The sequence below is a fragment of the Sapajus apella genome, unplaced genomic scaffold, assembly GCF_009761245.1.
Source record: "Sapajus apella isolate SASKATOON/1434 unplaced genomic scaffold, GSC_monkey_1.0 scaffold70, whole genome shotgun sequence".
NCBI lineage: Eukaryota > Metazoa > Chordata > Mammalia > Primates > Cebidae > Sapajus > Sapajus apella.
The window spans coordinates 5,947,898-5,969,401 of record NW_022437010.1 but is presented as its reverse complement, the minus strand read 5'-3'; the positions used below and the strand labels follow the sequence as shown (position 1 = coordinate 5,969,401).

The 21,504-nt window shown below is 39.4% G+C and overlaps 1 protein-coding gene across 4 annotated transcripts in view; it reads left to right on the top strand.

The window, feature by feature from the left end:
* The window catches only part of FARS2 (phenylalanyl-tRNA synthetase 2, mitochondrial), a 523,925-nt gene that overhangs the window by 170,507 nt on the left and 331,914 nt on the right, over positions 1 to 21,504 (top strand). For all 4 annotated transcript variants that reach the window (XM_032250125.1, XM_032250124.1, XM_032250126.1 and 1 more), the window contains exon 4: positions 2,530 to 2,661. In XM_032250125.1, coding sequence (XP_032106016.1) covers positions 2,530 to 2,661 — 132 coding nt within the window. The remainder of the gene's footprint in view (positions 1 to 2,529; positions 2,662 to 21,504) is intronic.

Sequence of the window (21,504 nt, the reverse complement as noted above, 5' to 3'; positions counted from 1 at the left end):
TGATAAAATTTAAGCCAAATATCAAAAGCCATGTACATAAAACATATTGTTCCAAACTGTTCTCATAAAATGTTTTCTGTTTACCTGCCAAGAGTTATAAAAAAAGATAAAAATTGTTTTGTCTGCCATTCTTTCTGCACTCATTTACATGTCCCAAGGAGTCGCACATTTCTGTTTGTTAGCAAGGTTGTCTCTGGTGCTTTTTATGAAAATATTGATAGGGAATTGCTGGCCCCAAAGATGGGCAAGCACACAGGTATATGAATACCTTCCTCTCAGAATCAGTCCCAAATAAGCAGTGGTTCTGCATGTCTGAGCTTCTAGTCAGAAAAGTCAATGACTTGGGACTTGGGGGCATTTCTCCGATGGCCTGCAACAAGGCCAGCTTTTTTTTTTTCCCAGTTAGAAAAAGTGTTGATGAGATCTCAGTAATAAAAATGAATGAACTATTGGTAGGTGCAACAACATGGGTGAATCTTAAAATAAGCATGGTGAAAAAAGCCAGAAAAAAAGGCGTACATCCTATATGATTTCATTTTTATAAAATTCTAGGAAACACAAACTCATCTGTAGTGACAGAAGAAATCAGTGGTTGCCTGAGGATGTGGGGGGTCAGGAGGAGAGTGGGGCAGTGGGCAGGTGGATAGGATTACAAAGAGGGATGAGAAGAGTCTGGGAGGTGATGGCTGTGTTCATTATCTTGATTATCATGACAGTGTCATGGGTGCATACTTATGTCAACATTTATCACGTTGCATACCTTGTATTTGTGCACTTTAATGTTGTCTATTATACCACATAGAAAATAAGAGGGGGAAATATTGTATTACTGTTGTAAACAGAAATCAGTTGACACTTGTCATAGACAGCAGGTAAGAAGGAAAATAAATGCAATTAAAATAGAACAATTGAAGAAAATCCTGCCTTCTCCTGTGGAATCTAGGGCACAGGAAAGCCCCCTGTGTTTGATAATTACACTCTTATCTGATGTTTGACTCTCAAAATATCTTTTTTGATGGGCAGGCAATTATGTTTTTATTGTCAAGAGCTGGGTTTTGGGGCTGGGTGCGGTGGCTCATGCCTGTAGTCCCAGGACTTTGGGAGTTCAAATCAGGAGGATTGCTTGAGGCTGGAAGTTCAAGACCAGCCTGGTCAACACAGCGAGACCTTGTCTCTAAAGTAGAGAAATTAGCCAGACATGGTGACACTTGTTTGTAGACCCAGCTACTCAGTGGCTGAGCCAAGAGGATTGCTTGAGCCCAGGAGTTTGCAGTTACAATGAGCTGTGATTGTGGTGCCATGCACCCCAGCCTGGGTGACAGAGTGATATCCTATCAACAAAACAAAACAAACCAACAAGAGCAGGGGATATGGAGTTTGGCAGACTTGGGTTTGGCCCAGTGGCCCAGTCATCTGCTGGCTGTGGGACTTCGGGCAAGACATTGCCCTTTTTTTCCGTCGAATCTGTGAAATGGGTTAGCAGAAGCATAGTAAGTCCTCAATAGATGCAAGCCATTTTTGTCATTTTTATTTATTTCACATTGTGATGCCCGCAAGATTTCAAATGCAGGTCGTTTGGGGTGAGAAAATATAGTATTTTAAATTCACAAGGGGGCTGTTCATGTTACCAAGAAGAATCAAGTCCTTTAGCAAAGTGTTGCCTAAAAAAACCAGAGGTCAGCACAGGAAAGGAAAGGAACACAGGGAGAGGAACATCGGATTTGTCAAAATGCCCACTGTTTTCTGTGTTTTTCTCAGTGGGCATTGAGCTCCGAGGTGACCCTCTTGTGTGGTTTCTCTGCTTTTAGTGACCTCTGCTCTTTGCAGGTTTTAATTGTTATGAATTCATTAGTCTTTTCCCTTGTTAAATAATAATGCCATTGCTTAAAATATTGCACTTTCTCTCAAAAGTGCTGTATTTATGTTTGCTTATTTAGAAATTCATTCTGGCATTTAGCATGTATTTTTTTGTCATTCATCTCTAAGAAAAATGTTGGACTTTTAAAATGTTTTACTTAAAACTGACTGATAGATTTGGTTTAATCGGACTTTTTATTAGCTTTATAAACTTAAAAATAATATATATATATTTATGGAAGTAAAGTTGATCAGTTTATCTTAAATTGGTCATATTGTTGATTTATAAGTTTGGAGGAAAATATAATTTCTTTTACTCTGAAGTAATGTTGTTTTCCTGTATAGAAACTAAGAGAATTACTTGGCTTCCGATGATCTTTGCCTAGTTTTTTCTTCTGCCAACTGGTGGCAGGGATTTGACAAGTGATTGATTTGGTTTCAGAGGGTCCTGGAATTACACAAATTGTTTTTAATATTGGAGAAGACATGTCCAGTTTTTCACAAGTTTTAAGATTTATTGCCTCACCCTAACATGTTGTAAGTTAGTTTGTTTGCTATTTATTTTACTCAGAATGTAGTAATTGGCGTCATTAGTGTAAGGGTAAATTTGATCAGAAGAAAGGGCAGACCGCTATTTAACTCTATTTATTTGTTTCTTTGCCAACTTTGCAGGGCTGGAGATAAGATGGGTAGACTGCTATTTTCCTTTTACGCATCCTTCCTTTGAGATGGAGATCAACTTCCATGGAGAATGGCTGGAAGTTCTTGGCTGCGGGGTGATGGAGCAACAACTGGTCAATTCAGGTAGAAAAGAATCCCACATTTTATTTACACTTGCGCTAAAGGAATCCTGTCTTCTCAGGCAGCCCCACTGCACACTTGCACGTATTTACATCCTTCTGTGGGGCAGCAGCAACATTGTTCTCTCTTGAGATTCCCCTCTAGATTTGTCTTTGATACTAAGCCCTGGAAAAACTATTTCTCACATCTCTATTTGCAAAGGCTCTTTGTCTTTGGAGATCCTCCTTGTCAGCACTTGGCTGCTGGATTTGCATGTGTTGTGATTTTGTATGTGTTGATATGTTGCTTTGTAATTGCCCCAAAGGCATTTGGTGCTTGTCACAGAAGTGTAGTTTGTCTTTCAGACTATTTAAGAACAAAACAATGCATAATCTATTTTTGTTCTTATTGCACTTAGTATAGTGCCTGAAATTCAGCAAGTATTTTATAAATGCTTAATCCATCACCTCCCTCTGCATAGGCAGTGCTACCTGACTGCAAGAAATTGGAAAGACAAGGGTGCTGATGAATTCTACCCACGTCTATGGGTATTTCAGAAAGATCTGCCTGTCTCTTTTCTGTAAGACTATTGATTAATAAAAACGATTGCTCCTAAACATAATTTCAGAGCTGTGAGGTTTTCTTTTTAAGTCACTATCTGAATTTAATTAAAAAATATTTTTGGGGGTCTGGTGTCGTGGCTTGCACCTGTAATCCCAGCACTTTAGGAGGCTGTGGCAGGCGGATCACCTCAGATCAGAAGTTCCAGACCTGTCTGGCCAACATGGCGAAATCCTGTCTCTACTAAAAATATAAAAATCAGCTGAGCATGGTGGTACACCTGTAATGCCAGCTACTGAAGAGGCTGAAGCATAAGAATCACTTGAACCTGGGAGGCAGAGGTTGCACTGAGTCAGTATGGCTACACTCCAGCCAGCGTGGCAAAAGAGCAACACTCTGTCTAAAACAAAACAAAACAAAAATTATATGTATCTAAATACCTATGTAACTATTTTAGTTATATAGGTATATAACTAAATAACTAAATTACCTATATAACTAAATATAACTAAATTATATATATACCTATATAAATTATATAACTATATTCAGAGTATAAATCCTATATATGGTTATATAGATACACAGATACATATATTCAGAGTATAAATCCTCCAAAAAAAGGGGGGAAGTTGGTTTGGATTGGGCATTTGAGCTCACTGCATAAGCAGTGAGCACCAAATAGGATAGGAACTGATGTGGATTGTTCTGGAAACCTTTCCAGCTCTGCTGCCTTAGAAGGACATTTGCTGCCTGGCTTTGGAGGGCAGCTCTGACTCAGGGTTTGCTGTGTGGCTTCTTGTAGCAGAATGAAGAGAGGTCCTTCTTGGTAACTAAGAAATGTTAACAGACCATAGGTAAGGACATGATACCTCGTCATGGGCTTGGAACATGTGGATGAGCAGAGAGTGACAAGAGAGGTTGTGTGAAATGCAGGAGCTTGTGTTACCTGGGCTGGGAGACTGGAAGCGTGGCCTTCCCTTCTGGCTCTTAGGTACTCTCCATCCGCAGAGGCCTGGACTCCACAAGCTCCCAGATTCCTCTTCATCCTGCTGAGGAAGCCTCGGGGGAAAACCCAGCATAGGACCGGAGGCTCTGTGGGCAGTTTTCAAATAGATGAAAAGAGGAGAAAGAGCACAGGACATGAAATTAGGACCTGGGAGGAGAAGTTGTAAGGCCTGGGCTTGGGTTCTGGAAACCCAGGGTTTTGTCACAACTCTGTTAACTAACAGCCATGTATCTTCAGGCAAGTTTCATCACCCCATGAGTCTTAGCTTTCTCATGGTTAAGATGGGTGCAAGGATACACCCTCAGAGTTCCATCATGGGGACTGATTGAGAGGATTCCTCTAAAGTGCTTAGCAAAGGGTCCACCACACAGTGAACGTTCAGTAAAAATTGCTGATGTTGTTACGTTTAAAATTTTCTAATGGTTAGAGCTATTTATCAACAGAGGGTCCCCTTAGTAGGAAATATTTAAACAGACGCTGTTCCTGCCTGTCATAGAAACAATTTCTAACCAAGTGGAATTTGTTACTTCTTTGACCTGTAGTCATGTCTGTGTCTGTGATTTCATATCGAGTGAGTGATTTTACAGGGAAAAAGAAAAGTAAGAGTAATAAGAAACAGGAAGAAAAGGAAAATCAGCCTAGTAATAATAGCATCTCGACAGAAAACACAAACTACTGAGCATGAATATGAAAGACTTAATCCCTCCCTGAGTAGGAGCTAACTTCAAATATCTCTGTAGTGTTTTTATAGTTTTGCTTTTTAGAAAAAGATTTGAATGAATCCTAGGCTTCCTCCCAGGAGTGCCTGATATCAGGGCGCTGGAGTTCAGAAAGCAAACCAGGGATGATCAGCTTACACATCAGTTGTCATTTGGAATTGATCATGCTTCCTTGCACGGTTTCCAATACCCTTGATGGGTTTTTATGAGGTTTATTCACACAGTAATTGGCTGAATATCATTATCTGAAACAGGTTTCTAAATCATTATTGCACATTAATGAGGCTGTTGTTCTACAATTAGATTAGCCATGTTAGGTATTCTTGAATAGAATGGCAAAGTGAAAAAGACATTTACGTTGTAAATATGTTTCAGAGATTCACAGTGATGGTAGGATGTGCTTTGACTTTTGGGGAAACTGTACACATAAAATTTTATTTACTTACTTATTTTTGAGACAGAGTCTTGCTCTGTCACCCAGGCTGGAGTGAAGTGACGCCATCTCAGCCCATAGCAACCCCCGTGCCCCAGGTTCAAGTGATTCTCCTGCCTCAGCCTCCTGAGTAGCTGGGATTATAGGTGCCTACCACCACACCCTGCTAATTTTTGTATTTTTGGTAGAGATGGGTATTTGCCATGTTGGCCAGGCTGGTCTCAAACTGCTGACCTCAGGTGATCTACTCACCTTAGCTTTCGAAAGTGCTAGGATTACAGGCTTGAGTCACCACGCCCAGTCATAAAATTTAAATTAAACATTTCACAAGAGAGGGAAACTAAAGAAATAGAAGAGACGATTTTATAGATGAGATCTTGCCTAGACTTTGCTACTTGAATTTGAAGTTATTATGACGATGTTCTGCTCTGTGTTCTTAAATTTGAAGGTGTTTGGATGTCTGTGGTTAAAATTTTTAAACTGCCTGACAGTCACTAACCACAGACATTTGCAAGTGCAGCTGATTTTCTGTTTTCTGAGTTCTTATGGTGTGGAGAAAGACTGGCTATGTGTACTTTATCCTGCTCATTCAGTTTTGCTATTCTTTCTATCTCTTCTACATTTGCTTCCCTGCTCTCCCTTCCTTTTTCCTCCCTGCCCCTCCTTTCCCCTCTCTTTACTTTTCTTCATTTCCTTCCCTTTTAAAAGAGAACTTCCAAGAAACCATATAATTGATGACTCCCCTTTAAGGTTCTTACAAAGAATCAGGTGAGTGCTAAAATACCCAGAAAATGAAGAAGCTGATGGAGCAATGATAGTGGCAGACATCGGTTGAGCCCTTCCTATGTGCCAGCATCCTATAAAGCATGCTTTATATGCTTTCTTTCGTTTAACCATGATATCAAGGCTCCAAGGTAGATGCTATTCTAACCTGCATTTTACAGAGCCAGAGAAAGGTAATTTAGATCAAACAGGTGGACAGTGCTAGTGAAACTTGCTCAAGTCTTTCTAACAACAGTTGACTAATAAGCTGTGCTCCCCAAATAGTAAATTTTATGATTTTGAAGTTGCTAAAAATTCATTTCAAATACATCATTCCGCCTAACATAGAAATAAAAGAACTGAAACAAAGCGAAACAAATACACAGCAAACAAAACTTTATTTGTTCTGCAGTTACCTCTAAGGAAGGGCTGTGCCACCACGCCTGTTCTCTCCCTGTGACAGAGTGCATTTAATTAAAGCGTGACATTAGATTGTTAATGTAAACAGTCAGTGAAAACATTTTATTACACATTTAAGCGACGGTGGCATATATGTGTTTTTATGTGTGGAATTCTGCTCTTTGAAATGGCTTATAGCATTTTACTTTATTTCTTCTTCCTTAAGTCAGTGTCTTCACCATTGCTTTCAGACTCCTTAGTCTGAGTGATGGTGATGTGAGCGGTGACCATTTGCAGGCTGACTTGATTGTGTTTTCCTCAGGGAGGTATTTTGGGGACAGTACTGAGTCACATCCCTAAATACTACACACTTACCTCCCACTGGGTTGACTCAGGCTGCTGTGTCTTTTCACATAGTAAATGGAGCACCAGCATCCAAAACCATCACTGGGGCAACCATGGACCGTGATCAGGCCAGGAAGGGATTTGCCATTCCTTGACCCTGTGAGGTTTAGAAGATTTTACATGGCCCAAGAGAGAGAAGAAGCTTGATAGTAGAAAATATGTTTTTAAAAATGAAATTTCCTTTCGTACCTTTTTGTCTAAATTTAAAAAGTGGCTCTTTTTGGAAAACCTTATAAATAGGTACACAAACAGTTTTGGGTTTTAAAGGATTATTATTTGCTTGCTTATCAAATATTTCTTGAAGTCCTTCTAAGGCTGTAGCGAAGTGAATAAGCATTGCTCCTGCTTTTGAAAACATCACAGTGCACACAAACATATAAACAAATGATTACAGTACCATGTGGTAAGTATTCATAACAGGGGTACCTTGGGCAGAATGTGTGGGGAAGAGAAGGTGGTGCCAGGCCTTTCCCTGGTTGCATTCAGGATAGAATACAGATGTGATAGGTATTTGAAATGTGCATCCCAGAGTTGGTTAGGTTCTTGTTTGCAAGGAGGGATATACTTTTTCTTTGTTTTTCCTATATTAGCATGAATCTGTTTCCAGTCTGTCCCACTCTCTGGGCTATAGCCTCTACACATGCTTAACATGGTTCAGTGTTGTTGATCTAAGTTGGTGAATTTGTAATAGAATGGACCAAGGCTGTACCAGTAATAAACATGCCATTAATGTAATTAGTGCCTTTTGTGTGCAAGGCATTGTGCTGGACAGAGGAAGTTAGGAAAATGGATGAAACATACCTTCTCCCTGTGAAAACTTGTAGTTCTGTGTAGTAGTGCAGATAAGATGATATCATTAGAACATAGTCATGCATATAAATGCGTTTTGTGAGACTGAGCTTTGTGAGATGAGAAAAGGGAACTGTGTCTATCAGTTGGATCAGTGGAGGCTTCATAAAGGAGGTAGGTTTTGAATTGGGCCTTAAGTAGTCATTCTCAGATGTGTGACTGGTAATTACTTGGAGAGGTAATTTGAAATGTCTCTTCATAGAGCATCAGTCTGTAGGTCTGGGATGGAGACCAAGATATGCATATTAAACAAACACCCTAAATAATTCTTATGAATGACCCATATTCAGACCGTACTCAGAAACCCTGTCTATAGCATAAGTTGAATATCTTTCCAATTTGGGGGGATATAATTAAAGTGTAATGAACTGCACATATTTGAAGTATACAGTTTGATCAGTTGTTAACATATGTTTACACCAGTGAAACCATCACCCCAGTCAAGATGATAAATGTTTCTATTCCCAACCATTTCTCATGCCCTTTTTGTAATCTGTTCCTCCCCCGATCCTGCAGGCAACCACTGCTCTACCTGCTGTCATTATAGGTTAGTTTGGATTTTCTACTATTTTATATCAACGGAATTATACAGTATATATTCATTATACCTGGCTTCTTTCACTCAGCATATAATGATTTTGAGATTTAGCCATGTTGTGTGTATCAGTATCTGTGTATCAGTTTATTCCTTTTTATTTGGAGTTGTGTTTCATTGTAAAATTCTCTGTGTGGACATACGTTTCCAAACTCTAGAGGCAAAAAGCCTGTGAATGGAGTGTTCTATAAATGTCAGTTACATCAAGGTAACTGAATAGTGTTGTTTAGCTCTTCTTTCTCTGTTTACTGATTTTTTGGGTCTTAGTACTTTATCAGAAAAGATAAAGTACTGCTCAGAAAAGAGTAAGATTTTCTACTATGGTTATGGACTTGTCTGTTTTACCTTTTTATCTGTCAATTTTTCTTTATGTTTTTTGAAGCCATATTATTAGGCGCATATATTTTCTTAGTAGTTATGTTTTCCTGAGGAATTGTTCCTTTTATCATTGTGAAATGTCTTTCTTTATCTCTGGTAATTTTCCTTGGACTCACTGTTTCATTTATATTACAATATCCATTCCTGCTTTGTTTTTCTTCCTCCCCAGTTACCTTTATATTGTTATAGTTACATATATTACATCTATACACAGTAAAAACCTCACCATTCAGTGTTATACTTTTTCCTTTAAACAATCATATGCATTTTTAAAAAAACATAAGAAAAAAATAGTTTTCTTTCATATTTACTTAGCTGTTTGCCATTTCTCTTGCTGTTCCTGTATTCCTGAAAATACATGTTTTCTTCTGGTAATTCTTTTTCTCTCCAGTAAAAAAAACTTTCCGTAGCATTTTTTATAGACCACATCAACTGGTGATAATTTGTTAGTGTTATTTTATGTGAGAATGTCTTTATTTCCCCTTTATTTTGAAGGGTGTTTTTATTGAATATAGAATTCTGGATTGATGGATTTTTATTTTTTTTCTCAGCAACTTAAAGATGTTGATCCATTGTCTTCTGCCTCTATAGTTTCTAAAGAGAGATCCCTAATCTTTTCAGTCATTCTTCACCTGTAAATAGTTATCTTTCTTTTTTAAAAAAATATTTGTTTATTTATTATAATTTTTTACTGTGCTGTCTTTAGTTACTTTCAAGATTTTTTCCCCCCTCTGTTTTTCATTGGTGTGATTTTGATATGTCTAGGTTTGGTTTTCTTTTAAGTTTATCTCATACTTAATGATAGATCTTTTGGGTTTTGTCCTGGGAGCCCCTGAGACCCTGCTACTTTTTTTAAAAAATCTTTTTCTTTCTGTTTTTCAGATTGGATAATTTCCATGGATCCATCCATCTTTACTCTGTCCTCTGTTGTCTCCACTCTACTGTCTTGATCACCAAATATAGTTTTATTTTAGTGCTTTCTTTTGTTTTAAAATTTGCATTTGGTTTGTTTTATAGTTCCTATTTTTCCTCTGAGAATTCCTGTATTTTCATTTCTATCAAGTTTGTTTTTCTTTACCTCATAGAGCAAAGTGACAGTGATTGCTTTAGGTGTACATTAAATATCCATTATCCAAAATGCTTGGAACCAGAAGTGTTTCAGATTTTTGGATTCTGGAATATTCACATTATACTTACTGTTTCAACGTCCAACCCCAAAATCCAAAATTCAAAATGCTCCAATGTGCATTTCTTTATGGATATCATGTCCATGCTCAAAAAGTTTCATATTTTGGAATATTTTGGATTTGGCGTTTTTGGATTAGGGATACTGAACCTGTAGCTATCTAATATTTCCAATGTCTGGATTGTCTTGTGTGGACTTCTGTTAAGAATTGGTCACATTTTCCTGGTGACTTGTAAACAAATTTTGGATTGTGTATTGCACATTCTGAATGGCCTCCTGTTATCTGTGGAGACTGTTGATGTTTTAATAAGGTGAACAACCTGTGAGCTCTAGGCTTTGAGTGGGAACTGCTTCCTGTAGGCAGCGATTCAGATCTCAATGTAAGTTGTTTCTGTGCTTATTTTTGTCTATCCTGTAAACACATACTTAAGGGGTTAGTCTGCAACTTGTGTGAGTGGTTCAGATCTCAGTTCCGTGTTCTCAGCTTTTTCTGTGCTGGCTTGAGTCTTTGCTGTGCGGGTGTCACTCCAGGGTCAGGCTGATATCTGTGCAGGTTTGCACATAGGATTTGGGCATCCTTTCTTGGACTTTCTATACCCCAGGATCATACCCGCAGACCCTTCCTCTCACAGAAGCCCTTTATCTGTGGACAGACAGACAGGTTTCTCTTCGAGTTTAACTGCTTGCGTTGTTGTTGTGCAGCTCTGCAACTGGGGCTCAATCATGTGAGAAGAAAACAAACCAGAAACTTCACCCTGTGTGGGTTGCCTTTCCAGCAGTTGACTCTCCTTTATAACTTCTGCTTGATTACTTCTCAGAATCCTCTGTTAGTTGTTTAGAGATTTTGGTTGTAATCAGAGAGAGGGATAGACTGAGGTGGACTCATGCCCCCGTAGTGGACCTGGACTGTAGTTTGGGTTGTGAATGCCCTCCAGGTGAAAGGATAATTGCGTGACACACACATGTGGTACTGGAAACGTGGTGGTATCGGCTCCACTTGTCTATTTACTCCATCAACTTTCTTAATCAGAATTATGCCTGGTACATTTTTGAAGCCAATTAGTTGAGACTGTCTAAGATCTGTCAAACTCTGGCTCCTCTCCTTCCTCCCACCCTCCCTTCCTTCTTGGTTCCTTCCTTCCACCTTCCCAACTTTCCTCTAGGCCCCTTTTGTGTCCATTCGGAAAAGCAAACAAATACATGTTAGCCCCGTATGTAGGTTTTGCCTTGAGTTCCTCCTGGTGACATATTTTCAAGCTTCCAGAATAGAGGTATCTGTTCAAATATTTACTTAGCCTTTTCCCCTTTTCAAAACAGCTAAGATGGTGGGACTTTTTTTCTGATATAAAAGTGATCTGTAATCATTGAAAAATTAAGAAAATAAGATATAAAAAAGAAAATGAAAGTAATTCCATGATCCTGTATAAAATAAGATCCTTTATAAAATTTAATTTCTATATTGAACTTTAAATCTTTATACGTATTTATAATTGTCAGATATACCTGTATGTAGAAGTTATACCTGTAGGTAGAAGTTACATATATTTTGTAAAAAAATAGAATCATTCTTTAAATATTTTTTGACTTAGGTTTTTTCCACAAGAAATGTGACACAAGTGTCCTTTGATGTTACCAAACATTTATCTACATCATCATTGTCAGTGGCTGCATCACCACTGTGGGTGGATCTTTCTGGCCACTCCCATGTTGATGGGTTTTTGACAATAAAACTTATATCCATGTGTCCTGCGCACTTGCCTTAATATTTTGCTGGGATAAGTGTATAAAAGTGGAATTGCTGTTTTTTTCTTCCAAGGTTTGTGATGCATATTCGTAGGCACACTGGAAAAAAGTACCTGCAGTGTTTGAAAATGTTCATTTTCCACACCCTTACCAATACTGAACATTATCAATCTCTTTATTCTGTACATTTAACAGGAAAAAAAGATGTATACTGGTGTTTTGTTGTTGTTGTTGTTGTTTAGAGGTGGGGTTCTCACTGTGTTGGCCAGGCTGGTCTTAAGCTCCTGGCCTCAAGTGATCCTCCCACCTCAACCTCCCAAGTAGCTGAGACTATAGGCATGTGCCACAGTACCCAGCTTATACTAGTGGTGTTTTAATTCACTTTTTTTTCTGGTCACTAGTGTTATTGAACATGTTTCCAGAAGCTATTGGCTCCACCCATATTCTTTCATTCTTTTTTTTTTTTTCTTTTTTTGAGATGGAGTTTTGCTCTGTTGCCCAGGCTAGAGTGCAGTGGCACAATCTCGGCTCACTGCAACCTCCATCTCCTGGGTTTGAGCAATTCTTCTGCCTCAGCCTTCCAAGTAGCTGGGACTACAGGTGTGCGCCACCACGCCCTGCTAATTTTTGTATTTTTAGTAGTGATGGGGTTTCACCATATTGGCCAGGCTGGTCTTGAGCACCTGACCTCAAGTGATCCACCTGCCTCAGCTTCCCAAACTGCTGGGATTATAGGCATGAGCCACCACACTCAGCCACTCAGTCCATTTTCTAATGAGACTAGAAAGGTTGCAAGGATATATTCTGCAAGTTTTCTTTTTATTCTCTCTTTCCAGATTATAACTGTATTCTCATTTTTGTTGAAGTCCTCTGTGTTGCCCAGGCTGGACTTGTGCTCCTGGCCTCAAGTGACTGGCCCCATCAGTATCTTCACTCCTTTCCTCTCTTCCTTTCTTCCATGAGTTATCACATTCCGAATTTTGTGTTATTACCTTGATTTTCATTACAGTTTTACTATTTATATTGTACAACAAGTTAACTTTGATGCGCTTTTATATTTTAACAAATGAAATCACAGTATAAATCCTTTCATGACTTTAGGTTTTCATGCAGTAGTGTGAAGTTCATCTGTGTTGTCACATGTAGAGTTAGTTTTTTTGTTTTTCACGCTTAAATTCTGTCAGATGAATATTGTATAGTTCATTCATCCATTCTTTAATGAATATTTGATCGTTTACAGTTTTCTTTTTGCTATTACAAATGCTACTGCTGAACATTCTTGTACATCTGAATGTATAGGTGTAAGAGTTTCACTGAGCTATATTTTATGTAGCAGTAGAATTGCTAAGTCAGTACTTACGAACATCTTTGGATATCACCAAATTATTTCCCAAAATGGTTGACCCAATTTACATTGCCTTGAGCCGTTCTAAAGTTCCCTGGTGCTTTACGTCCTCTTTAACACTTGACCTTGTTCAACTTATTTTGGCAGTCTGATAAGTTTAAAATAGTATCTCTAGCTGAGCGTGGTGGTGTGCCTGTAGTCCTAGCTATTCAAGAGGATGAAGCATGTGGGTCACTTGAGCTCAGGAGATCAAGGCTGGAGTGAGCTGTGAACCCGCCACTCCACTCCAGCCTGGGTGATAAAGTGAGACCCTCTCTCAAAAATTAAATTAATAAAAAATAAAATAAAATGATATATTGTGTTTTTAATTTGAATTTACCTGGTTACTGTTAAGTTCGAACACACTTTTATATATTTATTTGACACAGTTTTTCTTTTGTTCATTTTTGGGTGACGCTCATTTCTGTCTTCTAAAACTGATTGGCAAGAATTCCACATTTATATTGGTTACTAATCATTTGTCATTTCTATGTATTGCAATTACATTCTTTAGGTTGGTAGCTTTCCTTTTCTGTTCTTTTTTTAAGTTTCATAAATGGGATACACACACACACACACACACACACATTTCTTTTTTTGAGTAGCTTTAGGTTTCTTTATATAACATCATTCTCCAAAAAAGTCACTTTGCCAGGGATTGTGTGTGGGTGCAAGTTGGCAAGTTTCATGAAGATAACCCTTTTGCTTGTCATGCTTGATTCTGGTAGTTTAAGTCTCTCATGTTATTGCCTTTTCATTCATCTTTTCAGCATTGGAATTCTAAATATTTAATAGCTTTCAAGCATCTACCCTCTCTCTGCTAGTGTTCTGTCAGATTTAGTCCCACCCTTGGTGACAGTTTCCCTTGACTGGAAGTTGTACTCTAGGAGGTGCTTGTTTGACTAGGAAATGTAGCTCAGAGCTTGCCTGGGAGCCCAGTGATGCCATTTTCACTGAATTGGATTCATTTCCTCCTAGATTTTTAAATTCATTTCCTCCTATGTTTCCTTAATCCTGTGTCGCATCCACGCCACCCCACCAATATTTCCATTACTGTAATAAAAATAAAGGCTTTGGCCACTTGTTTCAAGCTGTGGTATGTGTCCACATTTCTGATGTTTTTGCAACCATTGGGATACATGTTGTGTACTGTCTGTGGCATGATTTCTAGACATAAGAAACATCTGGGAAGCCGAGATTCTGTCTGTATGTTCATTTCAATGTCTAAGGAGGTCTTGTATGCCTGGCAGAAAGATAAAGCAATTGCCATTGAACTTTCCAGTCCTTCCCCCATCAATGTGGACTTAATTTTCCATTATCAACTGTTATTCTTTTTCCTGTTATCTTCTTCCATTCCCGAAACAGTTACACCAATAACACAGTCTAACCATTAGCTTTTTACACGTAGAAGCTGGTGGGGCAGTTTGTGAGTGAGCAAATAAAAGGTGTGGATTGAAAAGAAATGGAATTTGGCAAGTTGGTATTGATGCAAGAGGTCCATTCTTTTATCAGACTGCAGTGTCGTTCCCAGCTCTTCACCCCTCCCTGTATCTGTGCACTTGGTCCTGTGACTTTGAAGCACTGTCTGCTATGGGGGGAGTATACTTTTCTGCCCTGTTGATTTGAAGCTTGGCCAAAGTGACTACTTTGGCTAAGGGGAAATTAGCAGATGTGACAGGAAAAGAGGCTTGAAATGTACTTGGCAGCTGCTTTTGCCCTTTTTAGCTTCTGCCCTTATGAGGTGAACATGCCCTATGTAGATTGCTGGTGCCAGATCAGTAAGAAGCATGTGGAGTGGACCTGAACCAACCTCAGGGCCTGAAGCCCAGCCTGTCTGGACCAGCTGAGCCCCAACCCTGCAGACTGGTGGTTGTTGTTGCATGCCACTGAGATTTTGTAGTAGTTTGTTGATCAGCTGCAGCTGGCTGATAAAACATGTACTGTAGTTGTCATATTCTTTTTCAGCTTACCAACGGCTCATAGAATGCTTAAGATTCTCTCTTCCAATGTCATTTCACAGAAAATTCAGCTCACTTATTTCTTAAGTATTTCCTCTCCACCTCCCTTTCTAACTCAGCAGGAAAGATATTTGGAACGAACCTGACTTTTTCTATTTCCCTCCCTCTGCAGAGAGGCCACTGAAATAGTTTCTTAGTATTTTAGTGGGTTGTGGTGGTGGTTCTGAAAACCAGACTGGGATTGGGGGTGGGATTTATCTGGAATGTCCTCTACATGAGAGGTTTTTGAAAAGCTGCTGATATATGGAAGATCTTTGTGTAAGTGTGTGTGTGTGTGTGTGTGTGTGTGTGTGTGTGTGTGTGTACATGTATGCATGTGCGTGTGTTTGCAATATAATTTTAAAAATTTTAGCGCCAGCTGTCTGAATTTAATCAGTCTCAGGTAGAAGACTCTGGAATCAGTAGAATGTAAACTTCATAAGGGCAGGGAATTTTTTGGTTTTGATTACTATGGTATTCCCAGATCCTAGAACAATGCACGCAGGAGACACTCAGTATCCACATATAAATTGAATGGATGGGTGTGTGGGTGGGTGGACACCCCATTCATCATCCCAGTGTTTGTTATTCTTTCTTCAGGCTCTTGGAAACTGTAGAACATGGGGTAAAAATGACCTAAGTGTTGATACTTGCTCATGGCTGTTTCTGCCCTCTGCTGTTCAGTACAATTTCCAGTTTCCAAGGATGGTGCAGTGAGAAGCACATGGGCCTCAGAGTGAAGACCTGGCTCCAGTCAGGCCTGGTTGCCATCTGGGCTGAGGATCTTGGGCAATTCCTGTGGGTCTCAGTTTCTTCATCTGTAAAGTGAGGGGCCTAAATTATATAATTTTCAGATTTCCTTTTAGCTCCCAAATCTTAAACAGCCTAGAGATTCTTAATATTAATAAAACCCATAGCGGATTGTGTGTTGTATAGCCCACATAGAATTGCATAGCAGCATGACTTGGGTATATACAGTTGGTTAATCAGGGTTTCTCCCTTCCTTAAAGAAATTCTTAGAGATCTTTTTAAAAAAGAAAGAAAGAAAGAAAGAAAGAAAGAGGTTGCTCATGTAATTGGATTTTATTTAAACTATTTATGAATCTCTTGCTTCATGGGATCACTGCAGCTTTGCAGGCAGGTAGTGATGTGCTCTCAATGGCTCAATTTTATTTTCTCTCTTGCAAAAAGGCAATTTAGAAGTTTAGGAATTATTTATGGTACTGTGGGGATAAACACAATCTGCTAAGTTATTTTTCTTGTTTCACTTTTTTTCAAGGTTCATTCCTGCATTTTAGGCTGGAAGCAATGTCTTCATGAAGTGGCCATGTTGTTATGTCTATGGGTATAATGAGGTAATGTCACTATGCAAAATTTATGCCAGGTTTTAAACTTGTGATTCTTAATTGGCCTAATTCAACAGTTAGATATTACTGGGTGAAATAAAGGCTTGATAGTCACGTAAGTATGGCAAATGATGATCAGAAAAAGTTTGAGTTTTCTTTACTAGAGAGTGTCTCCATGCTAGGAAGAACTAGCTCTGTTTGAGGGAGTAAGCATGTGGTACTTCCCAGAATTCTTTGACCACAGAATCCCTTCATGAATAGATTTCTTCTATGGAGCCTGTCCCAAGAAGGACACTTGCGGACATGCCCTTCCATTGGCTGCTGGGGTTGACAGTAAACTAGGAGGTTGATAGAAATGTTTTCTGGGGAAGCAATGACAAACTACAGTAAGATACTGTTTAAAAATTTTACTTTGAGGTGTGCCTTCAATACAAAGGGAAGTAGCTGATATTAACGTAAGTAATTCAGAACATCCAAGATGCATTTTAGACTGTTTGTGGAATTTGAGGGCTCATGGGCTTCAAAGGCATTAGGAAGAAAAAGCTCTCAAAATCCATTATTGTATTTGATACTTCATTTAGTAGAATCAGCCTTCCCCTCCTTCTTCCATCCCTGAAACAAACCTTTAAGTATGTGCGTGGTGGGAACCATATTGACGTGCTATGGATGTAGAGGTGATTTCTGCCTTTGAGGGACTTCTGGTCCAGTAGTAGAGACTAATGGGTAAGCTGCTCTGTCCAAGGTGCTATGGTAACAGTTGAAGGAGGAAATGGTTCCCTGAGAGCTTGTGCAAAGCTTCATACTTGGATGTGATGCTTGAACTGACAGATGAAGTCTGAGTAGGTTAGACAAGCGGGGCTGACGGAAGAGGAGGATTTTAAAGTACATTATATTGTACATATTTAAGGTATATGACATGATGCTATAAGATACATATATATAGTAATGTGGTTACTCTAGGGGAACAAATTACCATAGCCATCATCTCACTTAGTCACCTATTTCCTCCTCTGTGTCATGAGCAGCTGTTGGCTATTCATTTGCTTGTGCAGAGATGCAGGCAGTGAGAGGCAGCACTATGTTTCTGGGAAGACTGACTCATGGATCACTGGATTACACCATGAAACATGTTAATTATGGGGAGAAAGTTGGAACCTAGATAGGGTCAGTTCCGGATGGGCTTTGAATGCAAAATCAAAGACCTTACATCTCATCCTTTTGGTAGCAGTGAGCCATTGAAAGGTTAAAAGTAGGAAAATAATGTGATCAGATTAATATTTGGGAAACTGGCATTACTGTAGAGTGTGAGTGGAATAAATGCAAGTTCAAAGACAAGGAGAACAGGTGAATTGTCTAGGCACTGAATGCAGACGGGAAGAGCTGAAGCAGCAGTAGCAGTGGGCAGAGAAGAGGCCAGATTGTGTGCCTTTTAAGAGTTACCACCAGGCTTTGTGTGCAAGGGGACCACTTTCTTGGCATGACGAAAAGGTCCCGGATTGAAGGAGCAGATGAGTTCTGATTGCAGCTTTCTGAAGTATAATTGACACACAGAACCTTTCAGCAATACTCTGCCACTGGTACACCCTCCAGAGAATTATAGGTGAATTCCACAGCGCCCCTTTTTCCCCCATTCTCTATGTTAAGCTGCCTAATCATAATAACTAGCATAAACTCTTCCTCATCAGGGAGGCATTTTTAAAGAACATTTTAATAAGCATTTATCGAGGAAAAGTTAGGGAGAATGAGTAGCATCTGTAAGGAAGGTAGATGCTTGTCAAGTGAAGATGAACAAGGCAGAACTGCCCTCAAGGAGTGAATGGTCTGATGAGGGACACAGCCTCACAAATAGCTCCATAAGCAGATATATTATCATGCTTGGAGGGAAGTAGCCTGCAGAATCAGGGAGGTTATCCCAGAAGAATTGACATTGAGGAGATGTTCTTTTACCTTGATCTTGAAGAACACATAGGACTTTGCCAGGACAATAGGAAGGCAGGGCCTTCTTGGCAGAGGGGATAGCACATTCAAAGATGTAGAGTTTCAGAAGATCCAGAATGTCTGAGGACAGAGAACTGCAGTGTGGCTGGGGTAGCATAGGGGACAATGAGAGTGGTGATGGGAGGTAGATCCAGAGAAGCCTGGAGTGTGAGGCCTTGTATGCAAAGCTAAAGGAGGGTGGGCTCCGTGCTGTCTTATTGCAGCCAGTAGAGACTTGTTTGGGAAGGTAAGGGGATGAGAAAGCGGAAGAAGGGAGTCTGCTTCTTCATTTATTGTATACAATTATTTTATAGGCACTGCATTTATTTGGGGTACAGGTGTGCCTGTGAGCGTGTACACTCTTCCTTCCACTGCCTTCATGTCTGTTTTATCGTATCCTTCAAGTTTTTTAATGCAAATACAAATATATATGCTTTTTCTTTCTTGTTAAAAACAAAAGCAGCATATAATATTTTTTACTTTTCTTTTTTTTTTTTTTTATTTACAGTGTATTTTAGAGATGTTTGAATGTTAGAAAGCCTTCCCATTTCTATTCAGCGGCATGGTATTTCCTTGTATGTATGAACAATCATGTCTTTAATCAGCGCTCCCTTGTTAGACATGTTGTAGATTTCCTTCTTTTACTATTAAAAAAAATGTTTCAGTGAATAACTATGGACATGTGTCACATTTTGCTTGCAAGTATATCTATAGGATTTATTTCTTGAAGTGGTTTTGCGAAGTCACACAGTATATCATTTATGTTTCTTATAGACATCATGCCTATTAAGTAGACGTGGGGTGAAGCAGTCATATCTGATTTGTGGATTGAATGAGGGTAAATGGTGAGCAAAATGGAGGATGGTACTAAGTTAGCCGTGGGGACTCATGAAGCCATTTCACAAGATGGAGACAGAGAAGCTAAGTAGGTTGTACCCGAGCTTTGGACCTCTTAAGCCTGAAATGTCTATAAGACATTTTGTTAGAAATATCTAGGAGATAGGTGCACAGGAAAGATCGGAGAGTGTGAGAGAACTCTGTAAGAGATTTTTAATTCATCAGTGAAGTTAAAAGTCATTGACCGTGTGCCTTGGCTCAACCTGTAATCCCAGCACTTTGGGAGGCCGAGGCGGGTAGATCACTTGAGGCTAGGAGTTTGAAACCAGTCTGGCCAACATAGTGAAACCCTGTCTCTACTAAAAATACAAAAATTAGCTGGGGTGGTGGTGGGTGCCTGTAATCCCAGCTACTCGGGAGGCTGATTTAGGAGAATCACTTGAACTTGGGAGACAGATATATATGTGATTTTGTATATATATATATATATCTTATATATATATATAAATATATGTAATCACATATATATGTTTTATATATGATATATGTATATGATTTTATATGTATGTGTGTGTGTGTATATATGTATTATATTTATAGGAAAATCATCCTAAAGAAAGAAGAGAATGGCCAAAGAGTATAAAGTTTCAGAAAAATAAACATTCTCCTGGGTTCCTTTATCTATTAAGTTCACTAGAATTCATTGGCATAAGGCGACAGTTCTCATGTGATTCAGGTCTTTATTTGATTAATTCATTCATCATTCATGCATTCATTCATTCAATATTTGCCAAATACCTGGTAGTACAGATTGCATATCTCTTATATTAAATGCTTGGGACAAGAAACGTTTTCAATTTTGGATTTTTTTTGTGTTTTGTAATATTTGCATTATACTTACTGATTTAGCATTGTTAATCTGAAAATTCGAAATTAGAAATGTTCCAATGAGGATTTCCTTTGAGCATCATGTTGGCCCTCAAAAAGTTTTGAATTTTAGAGCATTTAAGATTTCAGGTTTTTCAGATTAGAGAGGCGCAACCTGTACTGATTAATGATGAAAATACGGTCATCCCGTGGTATACGTGTGGAATTGATTCCAGGACCCCTGAGTATACCAAAATCTGCACATACTCAAGTCCTGCAGCTCCCTGAGGACCCTGTGCATATGAAAAGTTGGTCCCCTGTATACACGGGTTTTGCATCCCGCAAATACTGTATTTTTGACCCTCATTTGGTTGAAAACAATGCATGTAGAAGTGGACCTGTGCAGTTTCAACCTCTGTTGTTCAAGGTTCAACTCTATGAGGCTACAGATGGCCTCTGCCCTCCTGCAGCTCACAGCCAGGCAGGAAATAAGGTCAGGTAAATGTGCAATGTCAGTATGTACTGACACCTGCTGTGAGGAGGGCAGTACATTGCACTGTGGGAATCGTAGGAGGTGGCATCTAGTGGGACTTGGGGAAGTTTTCAGAGAGGCCTCCTACTCTGAGATGTGAAGAATGAGTAAGGGTTCGTGACGACAAGGAGTGGGAAAGGGGGAGCGTGATGTGGGCTGCAGGGGCAAACTCGTTTGGTAAGGGGCCAGGTGGTAGGCATTGGGGTTTGGGTGAGTCTTGGTCTCCTGCTCCAGCACTCCAGTGCCGTTGTAGTGTGAGGGTCACGGTGGCCATCGGTGAAGTGTAGCCGGGTTCCAGTAACTCCTTATTTATGGATACTGAAAATTTCCTCTCATTTCCTTGCCTCATGAATAGTATTCTTCTTTAGATGTTTTTCAACCATTTAAAAAAGTAAAATTCATTCTTAGCTTATAGGCCATGCAAAAACCAGAGGGTTAGGGAGCCAGACTGGCATGCAGGATGCAGTGTGCTGCCTCTTAGTCCAGGCACGAGGAATAGCCTGTTCAAAGGTGGAGGCGAGAGAGGAGCACACAGGGGCTTCTCTGAGAGCCTCTTCTTAGGGGTCTCCTCGCCTCCAGGGTCTCCCTCGTCCAATCTGCCCTATGTGAAATCCCCGGATACATAGCCTTAGGCTACCTCTCTCCTTATTGCTGTGCCTGTTAGGAAAATCTTCAGTGATTCTCCATGGAGGTATTCAGGGTCCTCCCCTCATTTCTGCCTCATTTGCCTCAACTTCCTTTTGTGAAGATTTAGGAAAAGTCCTGCTTCACTGGCAGGAATCTAGTATTTTAGATGCGATTGGAGGTGCTGTAAATTTCCAGGCTTTGCAGGCTACTGCTCATTCCTATGTATGCACACATAGTTTGCTTTCATTGTGAACTTTTTGT